At 41.4% G+C, this 25,347-nt stretch overlaps 1 protein-coding gene across 1 annotated transcript in view; it reads right to left on the minus strand.

Annotated features, from left to right (window-relative positions):
- USP10 (ubiquitin specific peptidase 10) overlaps window positions 1-25,347 on the minus strand; it is a 193,550-nt gene that overhangs the window by 77,108 nt on the left and 91,095 nt on the right. Inside the window, exons 5-6 of the mRNA XM_033941815.1 lie at window positions 9,929-10,020; window positions 444-553 (exon numbers count right to left, since the gene is read on the minus strand). Of these exons, the coding sequence (XP_033797706.1) occupies window positions 444-553; window positions 9,929-10,020 (202 nt within the window). The remainder of the gene's footprint in view (window positions 1-443; window positions 554-9,928; window positions 10,021-25,347) is intronic.

Below are 25,347 nucleotides of genomic sequence, written 5' to 3' on the forward strand. Positions count from 1 at the left end.
CGGATACCTGAGGAATCAGAAGACAAACTTACTTGCCTAAAGCCATAAGGCAGTGGCAGAAGCAGGATTTGAACCTGGCGTCCCTTGTTCTCAGCTCACTGTTCTAACTACTAAGCTACTTTCTCTCCATCTCAGGATACTTTCTCATATAAGGAGAAATATTTTAATGGAAACTAGGAAAAAATCATACATATACTATTTACAGCTTATCTGAGCAGGACATCCACTACTAAATCATTTCTGTAGCGATACTAGACATATGCAGCACTGTACATCAAAATAGAATAGACAGTCCCTGCTCAAAAGAGCTTACAATCTAGTTATGACAGACAAACTGAACAAAAAGGTGCATCTATGCACAGTGATCAGATGGGGAATTAGAGAGGGAACTCAAGATGGATGGATACACCCTACCAACAGAAGATTCAACAGGTAGTACTTACAAGCTGTCTGTCATTGGTGTCGATGTGCAAGGTCGCTGTTCTTTAGAATACATTGGAATGGACTTCATTAGGTGATACATTGGAGGGCAAGCAACCAAGGCTTGCAATGTCTACAGGCTAGTGTTAAAGAGAAAACCATAACATCCAAATGGAAAGATAATCTTCTTTCTAGTAGGCAGACACTTCATTCCTGAACATGTGGATGGTCAATCAATCCCTTCTCGCAAGAATTTTTGTAGGAAGCTTCTTTAGCATTCTTTTGTTCCACCTCCCATTCTTCTGGGCTGTCCTCCAATTCCTCAGGTCATACCAAACTAGATGGTCAGCCCTAGAGAGGAAACAGAAGAGGGACGGGTACAGGGGCACTCCCCGAGAAACATGTCTGTCTTGCTCATATCATTAAACATAAAACAGATAAACAAAACTTAACCATTTGCAATACATAACAAAGTGAAAAACAACCAAGTCACCAACTTGAGCACTATCTGCACTAAAAGTATGGGAGATTTCAAACATACCCCCTAGCTTCTTCAACACAGCAGTCATGCCCTCTATTCTTGTCATGGCTGGACAAAGGAAAGAAACAAGACGTCTGGATTACCCGGCACCTTTGAGACAGTAAGCAGGAAAATTAACATCTGACAGGGCAGGCTTCAGGAATGGAGTGGCTGTCTACTAGAAAGAAGATTATCGAGATGTGAGCCTAATCTTTCCTTCTAGTGTGACAGACTTGTGGGACGTATCAAAGAAGCCCCCGAGTTCAGGGTGGGACAGATTAGAGGTCTGCATGGGAACGGGGATTATGGGAATCCCTCCTAGGTCCACGAGACTCCCATGGGGATGGATGCTGGTTCTCCAGGGTTCCCATGGAAATGCTAGCCTACCTATGTTCCAATATTCCCTCTAAGCTTTTTCAATCCCTCAGCACACCAGTTGCTGATTGCCACTCACATGAGAGAGCTCTGTACATCCACCAATCGGAGACGGAGCTGGAGCTTGATGGCCAATCATGAGCACTTCCTTTTAGAAGTGCTCCCAGATTGGTGGATGTGCAGAGCTCTCCCAGTAGTGAGCCTTGACGTGAGACCTCCCCTCAAGAATCTCGTTGGCTCAAGCCTGCCACCACTCACTGCGGCTGTGCAGAGGAGTGCGGCAGAGACTGGGCAGCATAACTGTGCAGCTCTGGAGCCAGACTACCCTGCATTAAACTGCTTCAGTCCAGCAGGTACCAACATTAAATATGTAACTTAAAAAAAATAAAAATAAAAAAAAGAGCGGAGGGGGAGAGAATTGCTGCATCGGACATCTCTGTTCATCAAATTCTGCCTTAAATCTATTTATCTGGGATAGCATTTTGTTGATATGCCAACCCCATTCCACTAGGGAGAGGGAGGGAGAAAGAATATTGGTTTTATGCCTGTTCTGGCAGATGTCTGACTTGTTTTGAATTTTCTGTAAAACTCAATTAAAACTAAAATCAAAACTGTCAGAAGTAATTGCTGCTTTTATGGGGACAGGTAATTTTTATGGGGGGACGGAGGAGATTCTGTTGGGAATGGGCATAATTCTAGCAGGTACGATTGAGGACGGGCAGAATTCTGGCAGGGACGGGTGGGATTTCTGTCCCTGCGCAACTCTCTAGGACAGATGAACCTGCTGTCAAAACTGAAGATCCAAATGTGGAGTCCTGTTTGGCCGCCACATCCACCCTGCAAAACTTTGTGAATGTATGGAGAAAAGACCAAGTTGCAGTTTTACAAATTTCATCTGGGAACATCAACAAAGATTCCACCCGTAAGGAAGCTACACTTCTAGCAAAGTGTACCTTTACAGATACAGGCGGATGTTTTCCACTTCTGATATTATAGGTTGAAGAAATGGCCCCAAGGATCCATCTCAAAATGGTCGCTTTCAAGGCTGGTTGACCTTTACGGGCAGCCCCAACCAATATGAACAGATGATCTGACAGTCAAAATTTGTTCATAACGTGGAATCTTGAGGGTCGCATTCAATGCTTTGAGATCTAGAATCAGCCTCCAGTCTTCTGAGCCTCTCTTGGGCACAATGAAGTATATCAAGTATCTGTCAGAGACCAAGTCTTCCTCTTGTACGGGCTCTATGGCTTCCAGATCCAGCAAACTTTGCACAGTTGCTCTGACTTTAGCCACTCTTTCCCAGCCTCCCAGCTGGAGGTCTAGAAAAAAGGTCCAGGAGGAGACAAAAAAAACTGGCGCTTGTACTCCCTCCCATGATATATTGAGATATGCGTGAACAGTATGTTTTGTGTATTTGTTTATATTTTATGTATGTTTTTTCAGTGTGACTAACTCAGAATAGTAGGATGTAGCAAGTAATAAATTTTTAAATAAATAAAATAAATATAATGTCCAAGACCCAGCAATCTATGGTGATTTCCGCCTACGCTCCCCAATAGGCCGCTAACCTCTCGTGCCTTGGTATCATAATGGCTTCTCGGGAGTTATGGCAGAGCAAGGTCCTAAAAATTTGGGGCACCTGGCCCCCCATCCCCCAAATCTTTGTCTGGAGTTTTGAAAAGATCTCTGGCTCAAAGGCTCTCCCAAGAACTGGTGATTGTCTGGAGGCCAAAATATCACCGTGACCTGATCCTCTAGGTCAGGGGTGTCAAAATCAATCACATTAAGGGGTTTAAATCTAACACACAGGCTAAGTCGCGAGTCAGACCCCGCCCAGTCTCAACCCCCATAATAGTACTAATTGTAATACCATTTTTTCCATTCATTTTTCATATATACATACAATATAATCTTATAAACAACACATAATGGTTAACCACAAAATTAAACTACACAAAGCACACTGTATGCTTCTCAACATTCATTCCTGCAAATACGGAACCAAAAACTAAAAGTACTAAAAGCCTGGTGGTCCCTAAGATTCAAGACTCCGCATGCAGTACAACCCCAGAGAAAAAGTGTGCCTTTTTGCAGTGTGCCTTTTTGCAGATGATACCAAGATTTGTAACAGAGTAGACACCGAAGAGGGAGTGGAAAATATGAAAAAGGATCTGCAAAAGTTAGAGGAATGGTCTAATGCCTGGCAACTAAAATTCAATGCAAAGAAATGCAGAGTAATGCATTTGGGGATTAATAATAGGAAGAAACCGTATATGCTGGGAGGAGAGAAGCTGATATGCACGGACGGGGAAAGGGACCTTGGGGTGATAGTGTCCGAAGATCTAAAGGCGAAAAAACAGTGTGACAAGGCAGTGGCTACTGCCAGAAGGATTCTGGGCTGTATAAAGAGAGGTGTAGTCAGTAGAAGGAAGAAGGTGTTGATGCCCCTGTACAGGTCATTGGTGAGGCCCCACTTGGAGTATTGTGTTCAGTTTTGGAGACCGTATCTGGCGAAAGACGTAAGAAGACTTGAGGCGGTCCAGAGGAGGGCGACGAAAATGATAGGAGGCTTGCGCCAGAAGACGTATGAGGAGAGACTGGAAGCCCTGAATATGTATACCCTAGAGGAAAGGAGAGACAGGGGAGATATGATTCAGACGTTCAAATACTTAAAGGGTATTAACGTAGAACAAAATCTTTTCCAGAGAAAGGAAAATGGTAAAACCAGAGGACATAATTTGAGGTTGAGGGGTGGTAGATTCAGGGGCAATGTTAGGAAATTCTACTATACGGAGAGGGTGGTGGATGCCTGGAATGCGCTCCCGAGAGAGGTGGTGGAGAGTAAAACTGTGACTGAGTTCAAAGAAGCGTGGGATGAACACAGAAGATTTAGAATCAGAAAATAATATTAAAGATTGAACTAGGCCAGTTACTGGGCAGTCTTGTACGGTCTGTGTCTGTGCATGGCCGTTTGGAGGAGGATGGGCAGGGGAGGGCTTCAATGGCTGGGAGGGTGTAGATGGGCTGGAGTAAGTCTTAACAGAGATTTCGGCAGTTGGAACCCAAGCACAGTACCGGGTAAAGCTTTGGATTCTCGCCCAGAAATAGCTAAGAAGAAAAAAAAAAAAAAAATTTAAATTGAATCAGGTTGGGCAGACTGGATGGACCATTCGGGTCTTTATCTGCCGTCATCTACTATGTTACTATGTTACTATGTAAAAAGAAACAAATGCATTTCTTCCTGAACAGTGCAAAATATAGACAGCAGATGTAAATTATCAAAATTGACAAATTTAATCAATAATTTGAAAATAAAATCATTCCCCCTACCTTTGTTGAGTGATAATTCTGTGAGGCTTGATGCAATCTAAATAATAAGAGCACGTTTACAATCCAAGGAGTTAAGAGCCACTTCACCAAGGTGAGAAAGTGGAAAGATGACAGGTAGAACTATGGACTGATTAAAATGGAATTCATAGATGACTTTCAAGAGGAACTTTGGATGAGTGCGGAGTACAACCCTGATATGACAGAATCTTGTACAGGGTGGTCCAGCGTACTGATATAAGGGCTATATGGAATACCACTTTCCAAGTGAGATGTTTTAGTGTGAAAAGTGAAGAATGGTTCAAAAGGTTCATCAACATGGAGATGATGACATTAAGGTCCCAGGCAATGGCCGGAAGCAGGCTTGGTGTGATAAAGGCCTTTCAAGAACCTAGAGTCCATGGGATGAACTGTTACTGGTTTATTTTCTAAAGAAGAGTGAAATGCATTGATGGCACTGAGATGAAATACTAATGTCTTGAGACCAGAATAGGAAAGATGAGGAAAATAGTCCAGTATGGATGATAGAGGAAAAGTGATAAGATCTAGCAAGTGAAGGTAACACCAAACAGTGATGCAAGTCAACTTCAATTTCTAGCAATGCTTCAATGGAAGCTTCAGTGATAATCAATACTGCTGCAAATAAAGTGAATCAAACACCACTACTTTTTTTACACCTGGAACAAAAAAAGCTTGAAATCACTTTGATATGTAGTTTAGGACGCCTCAGCCCCACCACTCCACCGCTGCAATTGAATTTAATATTACACCGGGAAGGCTGTGTGGTGCCTCATCATCGGCAGTCCATTTATAATATTTTTTTGCAAATTTTAATTTTGTGAATATTTCTTAATCAGAATATTTGTGCTAATACTGGTTTACTAAAAGTATAAATATTAACTTATCTCAGCCGCCTTGGGAGCCAGACCCGACATGTTTCGCACTGCTTGAGTGCTGTTTCAAGGGTCTCCCTGCGAGAGTAAAAGGAGAAAAAACTAAGTCAAAAAGTTCACACTTAGTTTCCCCCCAGAAAATTTTTTAAAAGTGTATAATTAGATATTGTACATCCCGAAAGAACTTTATTATTAAACTAAGCAAAAAGGACTCACCGGGGCTGCCGCTGTCATCCGACTCCTGCTATAACATTTTTTCTTTTGATGGCGGCGGCGTCTCCCGGGTCCATTTAAATATCAGCTGTGATCTAATCTTTAACCCTCCTACTTGATGACGAACCTCCACATCTCAGCCTATCAGCGTACCCCATTCAACTTCGCTATTGAGCCCACGTGGTGTCACAGTATCTAACTCAAAGATATACCGTTGCTCCATTTCATTTAATTTAGTTAAATTTTTCCCACCCTCCATACCCATGATCACATCTATGACACGCCACCTAATGTCTCCACTCGTATGTTTATACTTAACCCAATGCTCCACCAGTGGGGCCTGCATGATCTTATTATTTATGCGAGACTTATGCTCTGTAAGCCTCACCTTGATTCTCCTGTTAGTTCGGCCTATGTAAACAAGATCACAGGGGCAAACTATTGCATAGATCACATTTATAGAGTCACAATCTGTATCCGATTTTGATGTAAGTACCCTAGTTCTATCTGGAACCCTCCAGGTGTCCCCTTGAATACCTGAAGGGCACCATTGGCACTTTCCACATGCCCTATGGTATCCTGTTCTCACCTTTGTTTTAATACCATACTTCTGAAAATTACAACGTTGGGCCAGTGTAATACCCCTCGTATAAGCTATCATGGGGAATCTTTCCAATGGGGTATGGGATTGAACTATGTGCCAATGTTTTCGCAATAAGTCTTCCACCAATCTAGAAGCCCTTGAAAACGGAAGAATGCAAGTAAGTAAATTTTCATCCGACTTCTGAGGGTTTTTTGATTCTAAAAGGAGAAGATCCCGTTGGGCATATTTTCCCCTTTTGTATGCTAAACGGATAGCACGTTCCGGATACCCTCTATCTCTAAGCCTGTCTGCTAGTCTATTGGCATGTATAATATATTCGCTCATTGAAGAGCAAACCCTGCGAATCCTTAAAAATTGAGCAATTGGTAAATTAAACCTTAGTTTAAACGGGTGAAAACTTTCATAGTGTAAGATAGTATTGCGTGCAATTGGTTTTCTATAAAGTGAGGTAACTATTTTACCTTCTTGTGTAGAGATAGAGATATCCAAAAACTCTATAGATTTTTGATTACATGTCATAGTGAAACTTATATTCACATCTACTGAATTTAAGTATTGAAAAAAAGTATCAAGTTCAGATATGGTGCCATCCCAGATGATAAAAATGTCATCCAGAAAACGGCCCCAAAAACATACTTGTGGGTACCAGCTTGAACCGTATACCCATTTCTCCTCAAACTTTGCCATGTATAGGGATGCTGCAGAGGGAGCCAAGGTGGCCCCCATTGCCACCCCCTGTATCTGTTGGAAAAATGTACCTTGGTATTCAAAATAATTACTACTGATAACCCATTTTGCCAGTTGTAATAAGAAATCAATCGTCATGCGATGAGGGGGATTTTTTTGCAGGGTCTCACTGATAACTTCCAGTGCCTCGATCTGGGGGATTTTAGTGTAGAGAGAGACAACGTCCAGAGTTACCATCCATTTATTTGTCATATCTATCTGTAGGTGAAAGAGATTTTTAATAAAGTGGGAAGAGTCCCTAATGTATGATCTTATCCGGGGGACTTAATCCCTCAGAAAATAATCCACCACTTTCGATAAAGGTTCTAAGATAGAATGACGGGTGTTGACAATAGGACGACCCGGGGGTACCCACAAGTATGTTTTTGGGGCCGTTTTCTGGATGACATTTTTATCATCTGGGATGGCACCATATCTGAACTTGATACTTTTTTTCAATACTTAAATTCAGTAGATGTGAATATAAGTTTCACTATGACATGTAATCAAAAATCTATAGAGTTTTTGGATATCTCTATCTCTACACAAGAAGGTAAAATAGTTACCTCACTTTATAGAAAACCAATTGCACGCAATACTATCTTACACTATGAAAGTTTTCACCCGTTTAAACTAAGGTTTAATTTACCAATTGCTCAATTTTTAAGGATTCGCAGGGTTTGCTCTTCAATGAGCGAATATATTATACATGCCAATAGACTAGCAGACAGGCTTAGAGATAGAGGGTATCCGGAACGTGCTATCCGTTTAGCATACAAAAGGGGAAAATATGCCCAACGGGATCTTCTCCTTTTAGAATCAAAAAACCCTCAGAAGTCGGATGAAAATTTACTTACTTGCATTCTTCCGTTTTCAAGGGCTTCTAGATTGGTGGAAGACTTATTGCGAAAACATTGGCACATAGTTCAATCCCATACCCCATTGGAAAGTTTCCCCATGATAGCTTATACGAGGGGTATTACACTGGCCCAACGTTGTAATTTTCAGAAGTATGGTATTAAAACAAAGGTGAGAACAGGATACCATAGGGCATGTGGAAAGTGCCAATGGTGCCCTTCAGGTATTCAAGGGGACACCTGGAGGGTTCCAGATAGAACTAGGGTACTTACATCAAAATCGGATACAGATTGTGACTCTATAAATGTGATCTATGCAATAGTTTGCCCCTGTGATCTTGTTTACATAGGCCGAACTAACAGGAGAATCAAGGTGAGGCTTACAGAGCATAAGTCTCGCATAAATAATAAGATCATGCAGGCCCCACTGGTGGAGCATTGGGTTAAGTATAAACATACGAGTGGAGACATTAGGTGGCGTGTCATAGATGTGATCATGGGTATGGAGGGTGGGAAAAATTTAACTAAATTAAATGAAATGGAGCAACGGTATATCTTTGAGTTAGATACTGTGACACCACGTGGGCTCAATAGCGAAGTTGAATGGGGTACGCTGATAGGCTGAGATGTGGAGGTTCGTCATCAAGTAGGAGGGTTAAAGATTAGATCACAGCTGATATTTAAATGGACCCGGGAGACGCCGCCGCCATCAAAAGAAAAAATGTTATAGCAGGAGTCGGATGACAGCGGCAGCCCCGGTGAGTCCTTTTTGCTTAGTTTAATAATAAAGTTCTTTCGGGATGTACAATATCTAATTATACACTTTTAAAAAATTTTCTGGGGGGAAACTAAGTGTGAACTTTTTGACTTAGTTTTTTCTCCTTTTACTCTCGCAGGGAGACCCTTGAAACAGCACTCAAGCAGTGCGAAACATGTCGGGTCTGGCTCCCAAGGCGGCTGAGATAAGTTAATATTTATACTTTTAGTAAACCAGTATTAGCACAAATATTCTGATTAAGAAATATTCACAAAATTAAAATTTGCAAAAAAATATTATAAATGGACTGCCGATGATGAGGCACCACACAGCCTTCCCGGTGTAATATTAAATTCAATTGCAGCGGTGGAGTGGTGGGGCTGAGGCGTCCTAAACTACATATCAAAGTGATTTCAAGCTTTTTTTGTTCCAGGTGTAAAAAAAGTAGTGGTGTTTGATTCTATTACACTGGACTAAAGTCTTTTTGAAAATAAAGCCAGTGTTATTAGCAAATAAAGTGAAAGCATCTACTCAGTCAGAGAAAGATACCATGCCTTGAGTGCTAATGAGCATAGGTTGGGATAGAGGAGCCTTCATTCTGTGTAAGCAAGGTTGGAAATAGTTGACGTGTGATGGATTCCTGAGCAATGAGCTGAAGGAGAAGAGTTAATGGTTACTGCAGATGGGCTAGATTAGATGGGTCATTTGGCCTTTATCTGCCATCATGTTTCTATGTTTCTAAGTTAAATAGCACCAGTCCCAGAAAAAATCCTTGCGGCACTCTACTCAGGAGTAACCTAAAAAAATATTTCTTTTTATAGAGAGGGTGATAGACGCGTGGAATAAGCTCCCAGTAGAGACAAAGACCTTATCTGAATTCAAAAAAGTATGTGACAGGCACAGGGGATCTCTTAGGAAGAGGAGAAGATAGTGGATGCTGTAGATGGGCTATTTGGCCTTTATCTGCCATCATATTTCTATGTTTCACTATTTACCTTTCTCCTTTGAGAAAAATGGCCATTTAAGCCTACCCTCTGTTTTTTGACCAATAACCAATATTTAATGGTCCTGTTGCAAATTCACAAATATTCTGCCACTTTTCAATGTGGAAAATTTCCATTACACCTTACAAAGTAAAAGCAATTTGGTTGGTCTTGCATTCACTAAAGGAAAGATGGATAACTTTTAGAAATAATATTCATTCTCGTTTTCCCTCATCCACAGTAAGGATACGGCATTGATATAGCACCAGTTTCCTTTGTTGATCAGCCCCCGGGGTTGCAAAGAAACTGGCTTATGCACTAGCTTGACGTTCTCCAACAATTCTGCAAAATTAAGAGAGTAACGTGTTAAAGCGTAACACTGACAATGAATGAATGCTTAGTTACCTACAAACAAGAGATAGAACAGAACATTACACCACAAGAAGTAAACACAAAAATACAAAATCTTTGCAAATGGTAGAGTTCTATCAGCTCCAAGATTTTTACCTCTAATTTCCAAAAACCATGTTTCTTTATCAAAATTGTATTATGGGCACAGTGCATACTTTTCTTTGCAGGCTTCCTGTGAAAGTGCTAGATGTAACAGAGCAAACGTAAGCAGACTACACAAGCAACAGAGATTTTATCAACCTCTTCGACCCCCCCCCCCCCCACCACACACACACACAAAACAAAACCACACCTCATTAAAACAACAAAAAAAAAAAAGCAAAACCCCCTAAACTAGGGCAGCCTGAACAGCACATTATCACAGCCTGCTGGGATACAAAGAAACAGAATACCTGCTATCTTCAGAGAACACCAGCTATATGCAAATAATTTTGCTTTCTCTGAGAATAATCAGTTATATACATTCATATGAAAAAATTAGAGCACCCCATGAAATATTCAGTTCTTTAAGAAATGTTCCATATCGATGTCATTTTTTTAAAAAATTTATCTCTGGAAAAGAAAGTGATGTAATTGCAGATAAACAACAAAAATTTTCCTTGATATCCACAAAAATGTGTATTCTAACTGAGGAATAAATTAGGACACCTCCACATATCCTCCCACTAAACGTGGCTCAAATCACACACAGGTGTATCTCATCAGGTGCATATGATTAGAACATCATTACTTAGCATTTTGAAGAAGGTTTGCCCTACTTAAACCTCAGACATTTAGTTTGGTGTACTCATGACTGCTGCGATGAGAATGAACACCATGGTGAGATCAAAAGAGCTGTCTGAGGCCTTCAGAAACAAGATTATAGCAGCTTATAAGTCTGGTAGGGGCTTTAAAAAGATCTTGAAAGAATTTGACATTAGCCATTCCACAGTCCGGAAAATAGTGTTCAAGTGGAGGACTTTCCAAACAACTGCTAACATGTCCAGATCCAGCCATCCAAGCAAGTTGACCCCCAGAGCAGACTGCAAGATGCTAAAAGAAGTCTCCAAAAACCCTAAAATGTTATCATGGGACCTACAGCAGGCTCTTACTACTGTTAATGTGAAAGTACATGCCTCTACAATCAGAAAGACTGCCCAAATTTAACTTGCATGAGAGGTGTGCAAGAAGGAAACCTTTGCTCTATAAGAGAAACATCAAGGCCAGCCTGAAGTTTGCCAGAGAGAACGTAGACAAACATCAGGACTTCTGGAATAGTGTTCTATGGACAGATGAGTCTAAAATTGAATTATTTGGACACTAAAAAAGAGGACATGTTTGGCGTACACCAAATATAGCATTCCAGAAAAAGAACCTCATACCAACTGTGAAGCATGGAGGTGGAAGTGTTTATACTGCCCTAATGTATAATCAAAGTGGATTCTGTTCCTCTAAACTGATCTTGTTGCTCACTTTGGAAATAATATTGTTAATCTATCTGACTTTTTGTCAATATACTGCATTTTACACATCTGACCAGGTTTCCTGATTTCGTTACTTATGGTTTTGGTAGGATGTTTCCTACCCTGGCTTCTTTCTGTGGCAATGATAGACCACAATGTATATCTTTTATTACTGTTTGCTTAGTGTATTGGTCATTGTTGCCTTATTGTTCTGTATATTAAAAATTTTTTCAATAAAGATGATTGAACTAAAAAAAAAGTGGTTTTTCATAAACTTTTACTAAAATATAAATACAAATGGATATTAACAAAGACTATTAAAAACAATGAAAAAGACTACCCTGGATACAAAAAGGAAGTCAGTAAATAAGTTATATTATAAAAAATAAAGGACGGGGAAAGGAACAAACAAAGAGGGAAGGAAAAAGGGAAACCTAAAGCTGCTAAAAAAATGCTAAGGGTAATATCTTGACCTATGCCTCAAAAGCATCTTTAAACAGAAAGGTTTTAAGGCTTGATTTAAATTTTGAGGCTCAATTTTCTTGTCTAAGATCAATAGGGAGGGAATTGCACAGTGCAGGTGTTTGATTGAAGAAGTGGAAAGTGGTTCAAACAGACACTTCATTAATATAGAGAACAACGTTAAGATCCCAAGCAATGGCAGGAGGCTCGGTATGATAAAGCCTTTCATGAACCTGGAAACCAATGGATCGGCTAATAGCAACTTTATTAAGACCGCATAACACACACACCGAGGCCAATCTGACATCACAACCACCACTCTGTTTGGATGGTACGTGATGAGCTTGAGGATCCTGCCTACCACTGGCCAAGGTGGAAACACGTACAGTAGTAGTTCTGCAGGCCACAGCTGGATCAGCACGACCATAGCCTCCGTCTTGAACTGACTCTGTCTGCGGAAAAACCATGAGACTTTGGCACTGTCTGTCGTTGCCATTAAACCCATGTCCAGCGTTCCCCAGTGATCTGTAATCTGCTGAAAGGCTTTCTCTTCAGACCGTCTGCTCTCCTGGGTCTAAGAAGTGTCGACTGAGGAAATATAACTGAACATTCATCACTCCTGCAATATGAGTAGGAGAGAAAGCAGACAGGTGAGTCTCCATCCAGTGACAAAGCAGCTGCAACTTGCTTAGGAGAGGAGAACTCTTGGTGCCTTTTTATTTGTTGGCATATGGTACTACTGTTGCATTGTCCAACAGGGCTTGGAGGGCTTTGCCGCCGACCCATGAAAAAAATGCCTGTAGAGCTGTGCAGATAGCCCTCAACTCTATACAGTTGATTGACCACCTTGCCTCTGTGTCCTTCCTACTAGGCCCCCGAGACTGGCATCCTTAATAATCACCACCCAGTCCAGGAGTGACAGGGGAATTCCTTTGGTCAAGTTGTCTGCTCACATCCACCAGTGAATGCTGAACCTGGCTGCTGGTGGTCACATTAAGTTCTTTATGTAATCCTCCGACTGGGGCAACCACCTATTGAGAAGGGCAATTTGCAAGGGCCATATGTGAAACTGTGCCCATGGACCCACTTCCAAAGAAGACAGCATTGTCCCTAGAACCTGCATATAATCCCAGGCCTGGGGAGCTGGGAAAGAGACACCACTCGAGAGTAAAGCTTTAATTATCTCTCCTCCGGAAGGAAGACATTCCACAGTCTTATGTCAAATAACACTCTGAGATTTTCCAAGGACTGAGATAGAAACAGCTTACTCTTTTCTAGATTAATCAGCCAGCCAAGGGTGCACAAGCGACCAGCCACCCTATTAATGGCCTGCAGACTTTCTTGCTGAGATGCCACCTGAATTAGTCACCAACACAGAGAAAAGTGGGAATGGACAATGAACACTCCACTGAAGATCACTGATGTAAAACCAACTTGTTTTATTTTAATGGACACATACAACAGCTGTGGACCTGACACAGCACTGTGTTTTGGTGTCAGAACAATGTCTGCATCAGGAGTCATTGTAGCGTTATAATTCACCAATAACAGGTCCTTAGATAAAACAAGGCAAATGTAACCAACGTGCAAAGATAGCCAAAAGCGCTGAAAAACTATTGGCTATCTTTGCATGTCAGCTACATTTGCCTTTTTATTGGTGAATTATAACGCTACAGTGACCCCTGATGCAGGCGTTGCTCCGACGCCAAAACACAGTGCTGTGTCAGGTCCACAGCTGTTTTATGTGTCCTTCATTGAAATAAAACAAGTTAGTTTTACATCAGTGATCTTCGGTAGAGTGTTCATTGTCTGTTCCCACTTTTCTCTGTGTTGTTCATACCTGTGGGTTCCTTGTCCTGTTGGACTTTTTGTTACGTGCCTGAATTAGTCAGTCATCCGGGCATGATGTACTCTGAAGACCTCCTTGCAAAGGCCATCATCACCACCATCACTTTTGTGAAGGTGTGTGGAGCTGTGGCAAGGCTGAATGGTGTGGCCTAGAACTGAAAATGATTGCCGAGAATGGCAAACCAGAGAAAACACTGATGAGGCAGCTAGTAGTTTGAGGCGGTTTACAATAAGAGCTGGACAGTCAGCAAAAACATAACAATGAAGTCCTTGACTACAATGAATATTTAGAATAACAGTGATGTCTTTGAATACATGCATATTTGTGGGGAGGAAGAGAAACAGAGTGAAAGTCACATTGTAGGGATGTCAAGTACAAGTAAGTAGGAATACAGGAGGGGGGGAGTCATTGAGAGTTCTTGGTTACAAATCGGTTAAACAGGTTGGTTTTGACTAGTTTTCTGAAGTTAAGGTAGATGACCATGTGGAGATGGTCTGATAACAGATCAGATCATCTCCACATGGAAGTGGCACACCTTGAGTGCCCTTTTGATGTATTTGAGGTCAAGGACGGAGAAATGAAAGGGCAGTGGGCTGCAGAGGACCTGGAAAATGAGGCCACCAATCTCTTGTTTCCACAAAAAAGCTGTTGCCTCTGCTGATACCTTGGTTTGTAATATGAACTGGATTTACCTGGCCTGTAGCGCTTTGAGTCCCGGAGCCTTGTCCTGGGCAGGGAAGTGCAGAGTGGACCTAGCCCTATCCTCCAGCAAGTGCTGACCCATGGAATCTCTAAGATCCTTAACAATCTTCTCCAGATCTGCTCCAAAAAGGAGCTTGCCTCTAAAAAGAAGGCAAGCGAGCCTAGATTTAGAAGCTGGATCCACACCTCCATGTCAGAGTCAAAACCATCGCCTGGCAGACACTAATAAAGAAATCTCCTTTTACGACATAGGCAGCAAATCGTACAGTAAGTCTGCCACATAAGCTCTTATAGCTGTATAAGCCTATGTAACATCTTTAGCACACCCTTGTAGTCACAATCGGATCCTCTGCCTGCTGCATCCAGCAGAGGCACGTTCTTGCGGCATATGAGCCTCATACAGTGGCTTGCAATGCCAATGCTGCCACTTCAAATGCTGCTTTGAGCACAGCTTCCAAGTGCCTATCAGGCACATCCTTGAGAGTGGACCCCTCTCCACAGGCTAAGTTGTCTTCCTTGTGACTGCAAAGATCAATGAGTCCACTCTTGACAGCTGCAGCTGCTACTGTTCCTCTGCAGGGTATGGGTAGAGCTTGGACATGGCCCATGCCACCCACAACCCCGCATCAGGGGTCTCCCACTGGGCTGAAATTAACAGCTTCAAAGCTGCATGAATGTATAAAGACCTAGGGGGCTGATTAATATGTAATGTAATTTATTTCTTATATACCGCTACATCCGTTAGGTTCAAAGCGGTTACAGAAAATATACATTAAAAATTATGAGCAAGAAAGGCACTTTGAAATTCCCTCACTGTCCCGAAGGCTCACAATCTAACTAAAGTGCCTAGAGATTAGTAAAGAAGTGAAGAGTTCAGAAAAAGGAAAAAATAAGAAAGAAAACATTCTAACAGGAATGTATTGAATTAAGTATTATGGAAGATAGAGGAGAGGAGAGAAAGAAATAGTTGATAGTTTGATAGTTAATAAGGTTGATAGTCCCAGGAAGCCTTGTCTCCTCCAATGTGATGGTCTCCTCCTTACAGTCCTTATGTCTCACTGCCCGTGCTCCAGCTGCTACCCTGAATGACTGTTTCAAGGAGACTGCTCCAGATGAAGTCTGCGGTAAATACCAGTTTTCCTCCTCTGAAGAAAGCCATCTGGTGCCGATCTCTGTGCGTGCCAGTGCCACAGGAGCTGAGGTTGATAGGGAACTCACGCCCTGCTGCCGCTGCGATCCCTATATCACATGGATCCCGCGACTTTGGTGTGAAACTCCGAAGGTAAGTCGAGCTGATGGATGTCGTGACTCTAGTGCAGAAGTTCATATACTCAGGATGGGCAAGCACCGAACAGGCCGTTGCTGTCAAAGCCAGGAGCGAAGGAGACAGACGGAGACAGCGAAGAGGACTGCACTGACCACTTGGGTGCCGAGGTCGGCGAGTCTCCCGCTCCAGCATGATTCGCCTTGTACTTCCGGACGATGGGCTCCGTGGGAGGCTCCCTCCAGCTCCCCCAACTGCAGGCCAACGATTATAGCGCAGCATCTGTGCTGCTCTCATCTTGGGAGCCCGGCTCGATTGCTGCCTCCTGCCGCTTGCCTGAGTTCTGTCGTCTTTCCCTCCGCTCTTAAATAGGGGAAACTGCAGTGCACAGCCGCCGGCAAGTAGTAGCAAAGGATCCAGACGATGTCTTTCACAACCAAAAAACAAGGCCTCAACCGGTCTATCTTAGCCACAACCATAAAGTCCATCAAACCACAAATAAAGGGATTCCCAACTTCCAGGGTTGTGGAGTCAAGAGTCAATTTTGGGTACCTGGAGTAGGAGTTGATAAAAATGTACCGACTCCAACTCCTAATAAATTTAAATTATAATAAGAAAAATACAAGTTCTTATGTCCCATTTCACAAACAATGGTCATTATTAACACAATGTGGGCATTTTTCGCCAATCTACGCTGAAAAGCGGGCAAATTTTTTACATGTTGCATGGGAAATTACTTTTCACGTAAAATAGCTATAACTTCTGAACCACTGCTTATTTTTGGATTGCATTTAACAGCTATTCTACTCTACAACTATATTCCAAGTTTAATATATAAACTGTTTTTAGGTTTTTCAGCTTTTGTTTGCTCATGTAGATAAGCTTTGTTTTTGTTTTAAAACTACCAAAGAATGTGGTTCATATTTTTAAACTGGTAAAGTTCTTGTTCCTGATTTTTATGCATGCTATGCTACTACTTTATAGCCACTTGATAAAAACAATAAATAAAACCTTATTGTTTTCATTTTTTTGTCTTTTGTTTAAACTGGCCAATACAGTAGAGCGTCAGCTTCCTAGCCAGTGGTTCTGTGGTTAAATGGCGTGTATGCTGCCTTCCTTCAATCAACGTAGAAAATACATTATAATATTAAATACAGAGGAGTCGGAGAGTCAGAGTCGTGGGTACCAGCAACTGAGGAGTCGGAGTTGAAGGATTTGTCTACTGACTCCACAGCCCTGCATAATGCAGTGTGCTATCACCTCCAAAGGCAGGGGTTCAGGAGTAAAAATGTTAAGAGACCTCCAGAACCTGGACAAAAAATCCAGGGCAACTCATCTCTGCGAATAAGCAGGCTGCTGTAGGGTCATCATCCTCTTCCAATGGGAGCCCCCCTCCTCTAGAGGGTCCCCCTTAGAGCTAGCAGACTCCAGCAAAAGTGGAGAGTAGATATGCCCCAAAGAATCCCCCAAAGCAGCAAAGGAGGTCTGAGGCTGTTTTAACAAAAATGCCTGGTACATTAGCAGGACAAACTCTAGGTAGAAGGAAATGGAAGAAACATTCGCACTGAGCTCCCCTGCCGCAGTGTTCCCAAACTTGCAGTACCTACCATGGGAAAGACCTGCACTGCCATGCCAATGGATCAAAGACAGTGGTTTGCTGACGCTCATTCAACAAAAGCTGCTAAGCCTGCCAATTATCTCCATGGACGTGGCCTCCCGCAATATCTTGCATGACCTTATTCAAGACTGATGGTCAGCAGCAGCATCACCAAGGCAGAGGTACAAGAAGCATAAGCACCAGAGATACTCTTTCTGCTCCCGTAATGGGAGTAGCACTTCGTGGCCTTCAAGCGAGCTGCCATCACCACGGAAGAGGCAGAAATCACTCACAATCTTCCTACAGACACCCATCAGCAGAGTGGATTCCCCAGGCAAGAACTTAAGTACAATCTTTATTGGTCATAGTGCTAGGAAGCCCTACATGCTCCACAGTGCCTCTGCAAATATTGCCCTTGTGTTCACCTTTCTTTCTAGTGGCAGGCACACGGGTTAGTATCCCAGGGGACTGATTGGGGGGAATGGGGAGGGACCCAGCACCACTAGGTTTGAAACCCTGGCCAGAAAGGCCAGCAGCCTACCACCCCCTGGGCTCAACTAGGCCTTCGTGAGAAGCTAGGAACCCACCAATCATCCAAAGCTACAGCAGGGTGTGTCATCCACCTGCAAGACAGAGAGTATACTGGAGCTCAAACAGAGGTAGAGGGGCTATATAGCAGAATTCGGCTGTTGTCTCAATCTCCATCTGCTGGTAGATGGACACAACCTACCAGTCTCTGATTGATCTGTGAGATGTTATAGAAGTGAGAATATATAACTGCTTATCCTCAGAGAACAACAATTATGTAGAAGGCTAATAAGAACCAAGTTAAGAGAAAGTTATTAAAACAATGATTAGTTCAAGAATTATCAACAGATATGAAACATGATACTGTAAAGTTTATTTGTTGCTTATATTTCTGTGTGACTTTTCATCACCAGCTTTAGGTACCTTAGAGTAAAACACATATATCAGACACACACACTCTGCAACAGGGAGAGTTGGAGATCTACATCCCTCCCTGGTAGCAGTCCTGGTTTGCTGCTGGTTCCCACAGGCCCTGCAGCATTCTGCTCTGGGTATTGCTTTGCCTGTGAGACTTTCCTCTTCCCCCAGTGCTACCTCCTTGGGGACCCAGGTCTGATCTCTCTCTCTCTCCTCCTCCTCATTGGTGAGTGTCAGGCTGTCCTTAAGAGCTGTCAGAGGCCAAAGCTGCTCTATTCATTCATTCATTTATAACAGTGGTCTCAAACTCAAACCCTTTGCAGGGCCACATTTTGGATTTGTAGGTACTTGGAGGGCAGCAGAAAAAATAGTTAATGTCTTATTAAAGAAATGAGAATTTTGCATGAGGTAAAAAAAACTCTTTATAGTTTATAAATCTTTCCTTTTGGTTATTAATAATAATATTATAATTTATAGCTAAAGAGACATAGAATCAAGAAACTGTTTTATTTTACTTCTGTGATTATGATAAACATACCGAGGGCCTCAAAATAGTACCTGGCGGGCCGCAAGCTTGAGACCACTGATTTATAACCATTAGTTTTATTTCCTTAGCACCCTGCTAGGTAAAAAGTCAGACTCAAAAGATGCCCTTCTACTTTTTAGTCCAACGGCCCCAATGGCAACTTTCTCTGGGTATTGGAGGGAGGAGAAGGTCAACAAGTGGGCACTGGAAGTCTAATGAATGGGAGAGGGATCTCCATAGAGCTCTAATGACCCAACATGGAAAATGTCATTTCTGAACAGAAGTAAAATGTCCATCCCAGCAAAACCAACTGATAGTCAACATAGAAATCAAAACTGGCAGCAGACCCATGCAAACAAAATCAATATGAAAAACAATGAACAGTTGTTAATCTTTCTGGCACATGAGTTTCTATTTCCAAAGTTAAAGCTAATTGATTTTGGCATTAAAATTACATCAACTTGCAAATCTGGTGACACATCTGCATCCTCCAATAACACACACAAAAAAACTTTAAAGGATTACAAAATTTGAAAGCATAATACTTAAAGTGATGTGGAAATCAAAGTTTTAAATCAATTTTCTTCATCCCAAACACTAAAATAAACATTTTCCAGCTAACACAGGTAACAGAGCTATGATTCCTTGCTCATATAGCTGTATAAGCCTATGTAACATCTTTAGCACACCCTTGTAGTCACAATCAGACTGCAAAAAGTAATAGCTGCAGAAATAACTACTTTACATGATACTGATCATTAAAATAGGAAGATAATTTCGTAGAACATTTCAGAAGGTAAAGTACCCACATTCTTTGTTCAAAGATGGATCTGACAGAACACACAAACAGCAAACTGGAAATGCAACCTGTCAAAGATTTTCAAAGCAATGAGAACATTTTCACTCAATCACAACATTTCTGTTAGATTTCAAATGTTTCTATTATAATAGATATGGCAGATATGTTTTGTTCCTTTCTCAACCACAACCCCTTAGCTACTAAAAGCATCACAAAGTTTAACAGATTCATTTTCCCTGAGGCTTGAAAGCCTGAACTAGATAGAGAAACAGTGCCACCTACTGGTTCACTAAGCAAATATCCATTTTTGTAGGAAGATCTCCAATGAAGACTACGATGATACCCAGATCCTTTCCTTGGGCGCTAACCCCCAAGGTGGACCGCTGCAACCGGTAACTGTGATTCAGGTTATTCTTCCCAATGTGCATCACTTTGCATTTGTCCACATTAAATTTCATCTGCCACTTGGACGCCCAGTCTTCCAATTTCCTAAGGTCTGCCTGCAATTTTCACAATTCGCATGCGTTTTAACAACTTGAACAGTTTAGTGTCACCTGCAAATTTAGGGCTTCCTTTTACAAAGGTGCGCTAGCAGTTTAACGCAACGTAATACCGCGAGCTCAACCACCAGGCCGCGCTAGCCACTACTGCCTCTTTTTGAGCAGGCGCTAGTTTTTAGGCCAGCGCGGGGGTTAGCGTGTGATGAAATGTCGCGTGCATTAACCCCGCTAGGGCGGCTTAATAAAAGGAGTCCTTAATCACCTCACTCGTTGTTCCAATTTCCAGATCCATCTACAAAATATGTTTTGAAAATAGCAAATTGGGAGGTTTGGTGAGATAAACATCCATTTTATGCCACTTTTGGGACATTTTTATGTTTTATTAGAACTTGTTATACCGCTTCAGCATATGATAGATCTAAGCGGTTTACAATACAAATATTTTATGAAAGGAACTCCATTAAAGATAGGAAAGTAAAGAGATAGGATACATATAGCATAATGTTATAAGAGGTTTTTTTTAAAAAAAGTTTTCTATACTGACCCAAATGTCCACTATCCATCACACTCACAAAGAGTTATGCCACTGACTTTTCTTTTTTGAAAATGAGCCCAACGGTAGAATTAGCTATAAATACAGAGGAAGGACAATCAAAAAGATTAAAGGAATAGAACTCTCATATGGTGAAGGGCTAAAGAGGTTAGGGCTTTTCAGCTTGGAGAAGAGACAGCTAAGGGAAGATATTATAGAGTTCTTTAAAATCCTGAACGCAGTGGAACAGAAACACAAATTGATTGTTCACTCTTTTAAAAAGTTAGACTACCATAAGGTTACAAAATAACATATTTATAATAAATCTAGGAGAAAATCATTCAATGTATCTCTTTCTCAAAGAACATGGTAAAAGCAGTTAGTATAGCTGTGGTTTAAAAAGGTTTGAGCAAATTCTTGGAGGGAAAAAACACAGATCGTTAAGATAGATCTGGAGAAAACCACTGCTTATCCCTAAGGCAGGGTGGATAATAATCAATGATTTTTAAAATAAAATTGAATTTTTTATTTAAATTGGATTTTTTTAAAAAATGCTTTTTTTTACTTTTTGAGGAAATAACTATCTAAAAATAGTTTTCTATTTAAGATAGAGACTGAGAGGGGACATGATTGAAACGTTCAAGATAATTAAGGGAATAGACTTAGCAGATAAAGACACGTTGTTCACCTTCTCCAAGGTAGGGAGAACGAGAGGGCACTCTCTACAGTTAAAAAGGGATAGATTCTGTACAAACATAAGGAAGTTCTTCTTCACCCAGAGAGTGGTAGAAAATTGAAACGCAATTCCAGAGTGTTATAGAGGAAAACACCCTCCAGGGATTCAAGCAAAGTTAGACAAGTTCCTTCTAGACCAGAACGTACGCAGGTAAGGCTAGACTCAGTTAGGGCACTGGTCCTTGACCTAGGGGCTGCCGCGGGAGCGGACTGCTGGGCACGATGGGCCACTGGTCTGACCCCAGCAGCGGCAATTCTTGTTCTTATGAAATAAGACACTGCTTGCCATGGGATCAGTAGCATGGAAGGTTGCTACTACTATATTTGGGTTTTTTGCCGCCAGGTATTTGTGACCTGAATTAGCCAATGTAGAAGCAGGATACTGGGGCTAGATGGACCACTGGGGTCTGACCAAGTATGGCTATTCTTATTTTCTCATGTAATGAGGGAGATGTTTCAGTGCATATTTAGAATAAATAAGAATTTAACATGCACATACAAGTTTTGTAAAAATATGCATATTAATTCTCCACTAAACTACCTGCACAAACCATAAGTGCAAACACAAATACTTTTAGCTTGGATCAAGATGGCGTTGAGGATGGATGCTTGAATGGATGCAGGGACCTGTGGTGTTAGTTCCAGTGCATGCGGATTGACTCTCCCCCGTTTTTAAATGGGAAAGAGGAAAGGGACCTACCGCCCTAACCCTCCGGCGCTTGGGACCCCTCAATATCTGGTTCAAACTACCATTATAGGTGCTTTTGCTCGCTCAAATGAGTAGACATAAAATCCTGAACGCAGTGGGAGTGAGCCCAGAGCCTTCGGGAGAACTCAGCGCAGGAGCTGCCCAGGTGTCGTTGAGCCCGGAGCAGATGTCGGTTCCTCCCCAACCCAGAAGTGATCTGGTGCAGGAGTTCAGCTGCCTGGTGAGGGAAGGCTACACTCCAGCAACGGAGGGACATCAGCACTGGAGCCCTAAGAGGTTGGGTGTTGTGATTATTGCCAGCTATCCCCAGCACCGTTGAAGGAGAGGTGAGAGGTGCTTCAGGAGGGAATAGCATCAGTTTTGGGGAGCTGAAAAGACCGGAGAAAATAGATATGGAACGCTCTGGCAGGCCATATCTGTCATGGATGCTAACCTTAAATTGAGTCTTTCAACTATTAAAACTGATTATGGAACTATCTATTCCAAAGTGGAGCAGCAAGGTGTGTGACTATCTAATTTAAGTGAGAAATTGGTGAAACAAGAGCAAAATTTAACTGAAATAAAGACTGTCCAACTGGAAATGGTTAAAGAAAAATCGTTCATGTCCAGTAAGCTGGAGAATTTTGAAAATTTACTGAAAAAGAATAAGATTTCTGAATTTTCCTAAATTTCCTGTCATCTCACCTGCAGAGATGGCAAGAAAATATTTTCAAGAAGTTCTTGCCATTCCACTGGAAAATCTACCAGCAATTGTTAGAGCTTATTATCTGGATATCAAGGGACCTCAGGGGGAATCCATTCCTATTGAAAAACCTATAGAGAATGTTGTGGACATGAATTTGTCTTTATTTTTGGAAAGTTCCCTTGAGGTGATAACAGATAGAACTATTTTGTTGTTGACACTAGCTTTGGAAAGTGATAGGGAATATATTATGCGTTTGTATTTCCGTCACATTAATGACAAGTCTTGGGGCTCAAATGTTAGAATTTACCCAGATTTGGCTCAGAAAACCCAGAAGTGAAGGAAGGAGTTCTTGGCCCTATGGCCACAAGTCCTCATTCTCATTAGTTAAATTTCTGGTAAAATGTTTTATTTCCTATCAAAGTAAGAACTATCTTTTTTTTGAGCACAAACAACTTTTAGATTTCAAAGGACCAAAAGAAGGGTTGGTATCTGAGTCCAATGATAAATGATCTGCCATCCAGCTGTAGGGTGAGGTTATCTATTGTCGTTACTCTTATATAAATTTGTTTCTAATAGTGGACTAAATAGTAGTAATTTCTTTGCATACACTTTTGTATAATTATTGTTTACCTGATTTGCTTCTGATCTGTTTCAAGTTGTATATGCTTGATGTAAAATTGAAAAGGTTATAAATAAAAAAAATTTAAAAAACACTTAACTTGGAGTATTCTGAACCTCAGCATTTTCAAAGAGATTCAATGAAGATGTTTTCTCTTTGAGAACTGGTGCAATGTACGTATGCTTTGCCAACACTATCTATTTTGCCTTTATAAACTCACAGATATATCAAATAATTTTACCTAATAGATGCCTGGTTTGCAGCAGCAATATTTAATGACAGATGATCACAGAAAGGAAATACTGTAGCTCAGGAACTGAGAAATTTTCTTAGGATTTAGACATCAGTCCAGTCAGCAGCTGAAACCTCTCTCAATCCCCTTTCTCCTTTCACCACTACCTTCATTGACATGAGGAGGAGAGGGATTCTAAGGCCTATGTGAGCTCCTTCAGCACCTTATTTGCCAAGGCAGATTTTTGTCTTCCTATGTGCAAGGGAAATGTTAATACCATCGACTTCATGTTCAAGTCCTAATAACTTGATGAATTACAGATCTAAAAAGAAGATAGTTTTGTGCTAGTCCAGTAAGATCTTCCAGTGTCATCCCCATGGAAGAGGTTAAGTTTAGTAAATCAGGCCCTTGATACATTTCTGAATGTCAATGAAATCTCCTACCCACCTGGTCATTGCTCAGTTCAGCTCATTCTCTTTACCAAATGCCAATTCAAAGTGTTGTAATGCACTGAGCCAACTTTTACATTGGTACATCCCTCTGCACCAACTTAAGGGAAGCACTTCCATCTTCCTTGCCCTACTATCCAGGACCTCCTGTCTCTCAATTTCAACTTCCCATATCCAGTATCTGCACTATATTTTCCTATTTTTCCTCCCAATGTCCATCTCCTGTCCATTTTTGGTACCCCCATTTTCAACATTTTCCTGTTATCCTCCATCTCTATATGTTCTTCAGTGTCCATCTCCTGTATATCCGTCTCCTTTTCCCATTTTCAACATCTCCCATCACCCCATGCCCAGCATCTACCCTTCATTGTTGTTCCACCGCCAAGCCCAACATCTTTTCTCTGTTTCTCCATGTCCAGATTATCCTATCCTCAATTCACACCACTCATGGGTCTACTATCTGAATTCTCTCTCCTGATCTTTCCTCATATCTTGCATTTCACTCTCCCCCCCCATATTGAGCCTCTCCCTATTTTCCACCATGTCCTATATCTGCACTAATTACCCACATTCAGCAGCTGCACTTCCTCCACGTTATCCCATATCTAACATCTGTAACCTCTTCCCCTTATCTATCCATTTCTAGCATATGAACCCTCTCCCCATGTCCAGCTATTATCTAACACCTGAACCCTTTTCTCATTTCTTGCATCTGCACCCTTTTCTCATGTCCAGCCTATTTCCAGCATCTGCATCCTCTCCCCATGTCAAGCATTTGCACTCTACTTTTAGTATTTGCTGCCCCCCCCCCCCCCCCCCATTGTTTCTAGGATCACCTCCATCCCCCCAAGGTGGATAAAATTAAAAAATAAGATAAGATTTTTTTTAAACTTTTAATTTGATTTTTTAATTTAAACCAGATATTTTTATTTAAATTGAATTGTTTTTAAATAAAATGCTCCTTTGAGTAAAAGTCTAAAGATAGTCTTCTATTTAAGATACATTATAGTCCAAAAGTTATTCATCATGAAATAAGGATCAGTTTTTAATTATGTAGCATGAAGCTACATAATTCATGCAATATATAACGCTGTATAGTCATGCAATATTCCACGCTGGGTTTTACTAAATAGTGCTAGAGGTTTTTAGTGTGGGCCAGTGAGGCGAGGTAAATGCTCCGATGCTAAAAATCTCCACTGCAGTTTAGTAAA

The sequence above is a fragment of the Geotrypetes seraphini genome, chromosome 4 (genome assembly GCF_902459505.1).
Source record: "Geotrypetes seraphini chromosome 4, aGeoSer1.1, whole genome shotgun sequence".
Lineage (NCBI taxonomy): Eukaryota > Metazoa > Chordata > Amphibia > Gymnophiona > Dermophiidae > Geotrypetes > Geotrypetes seraphini.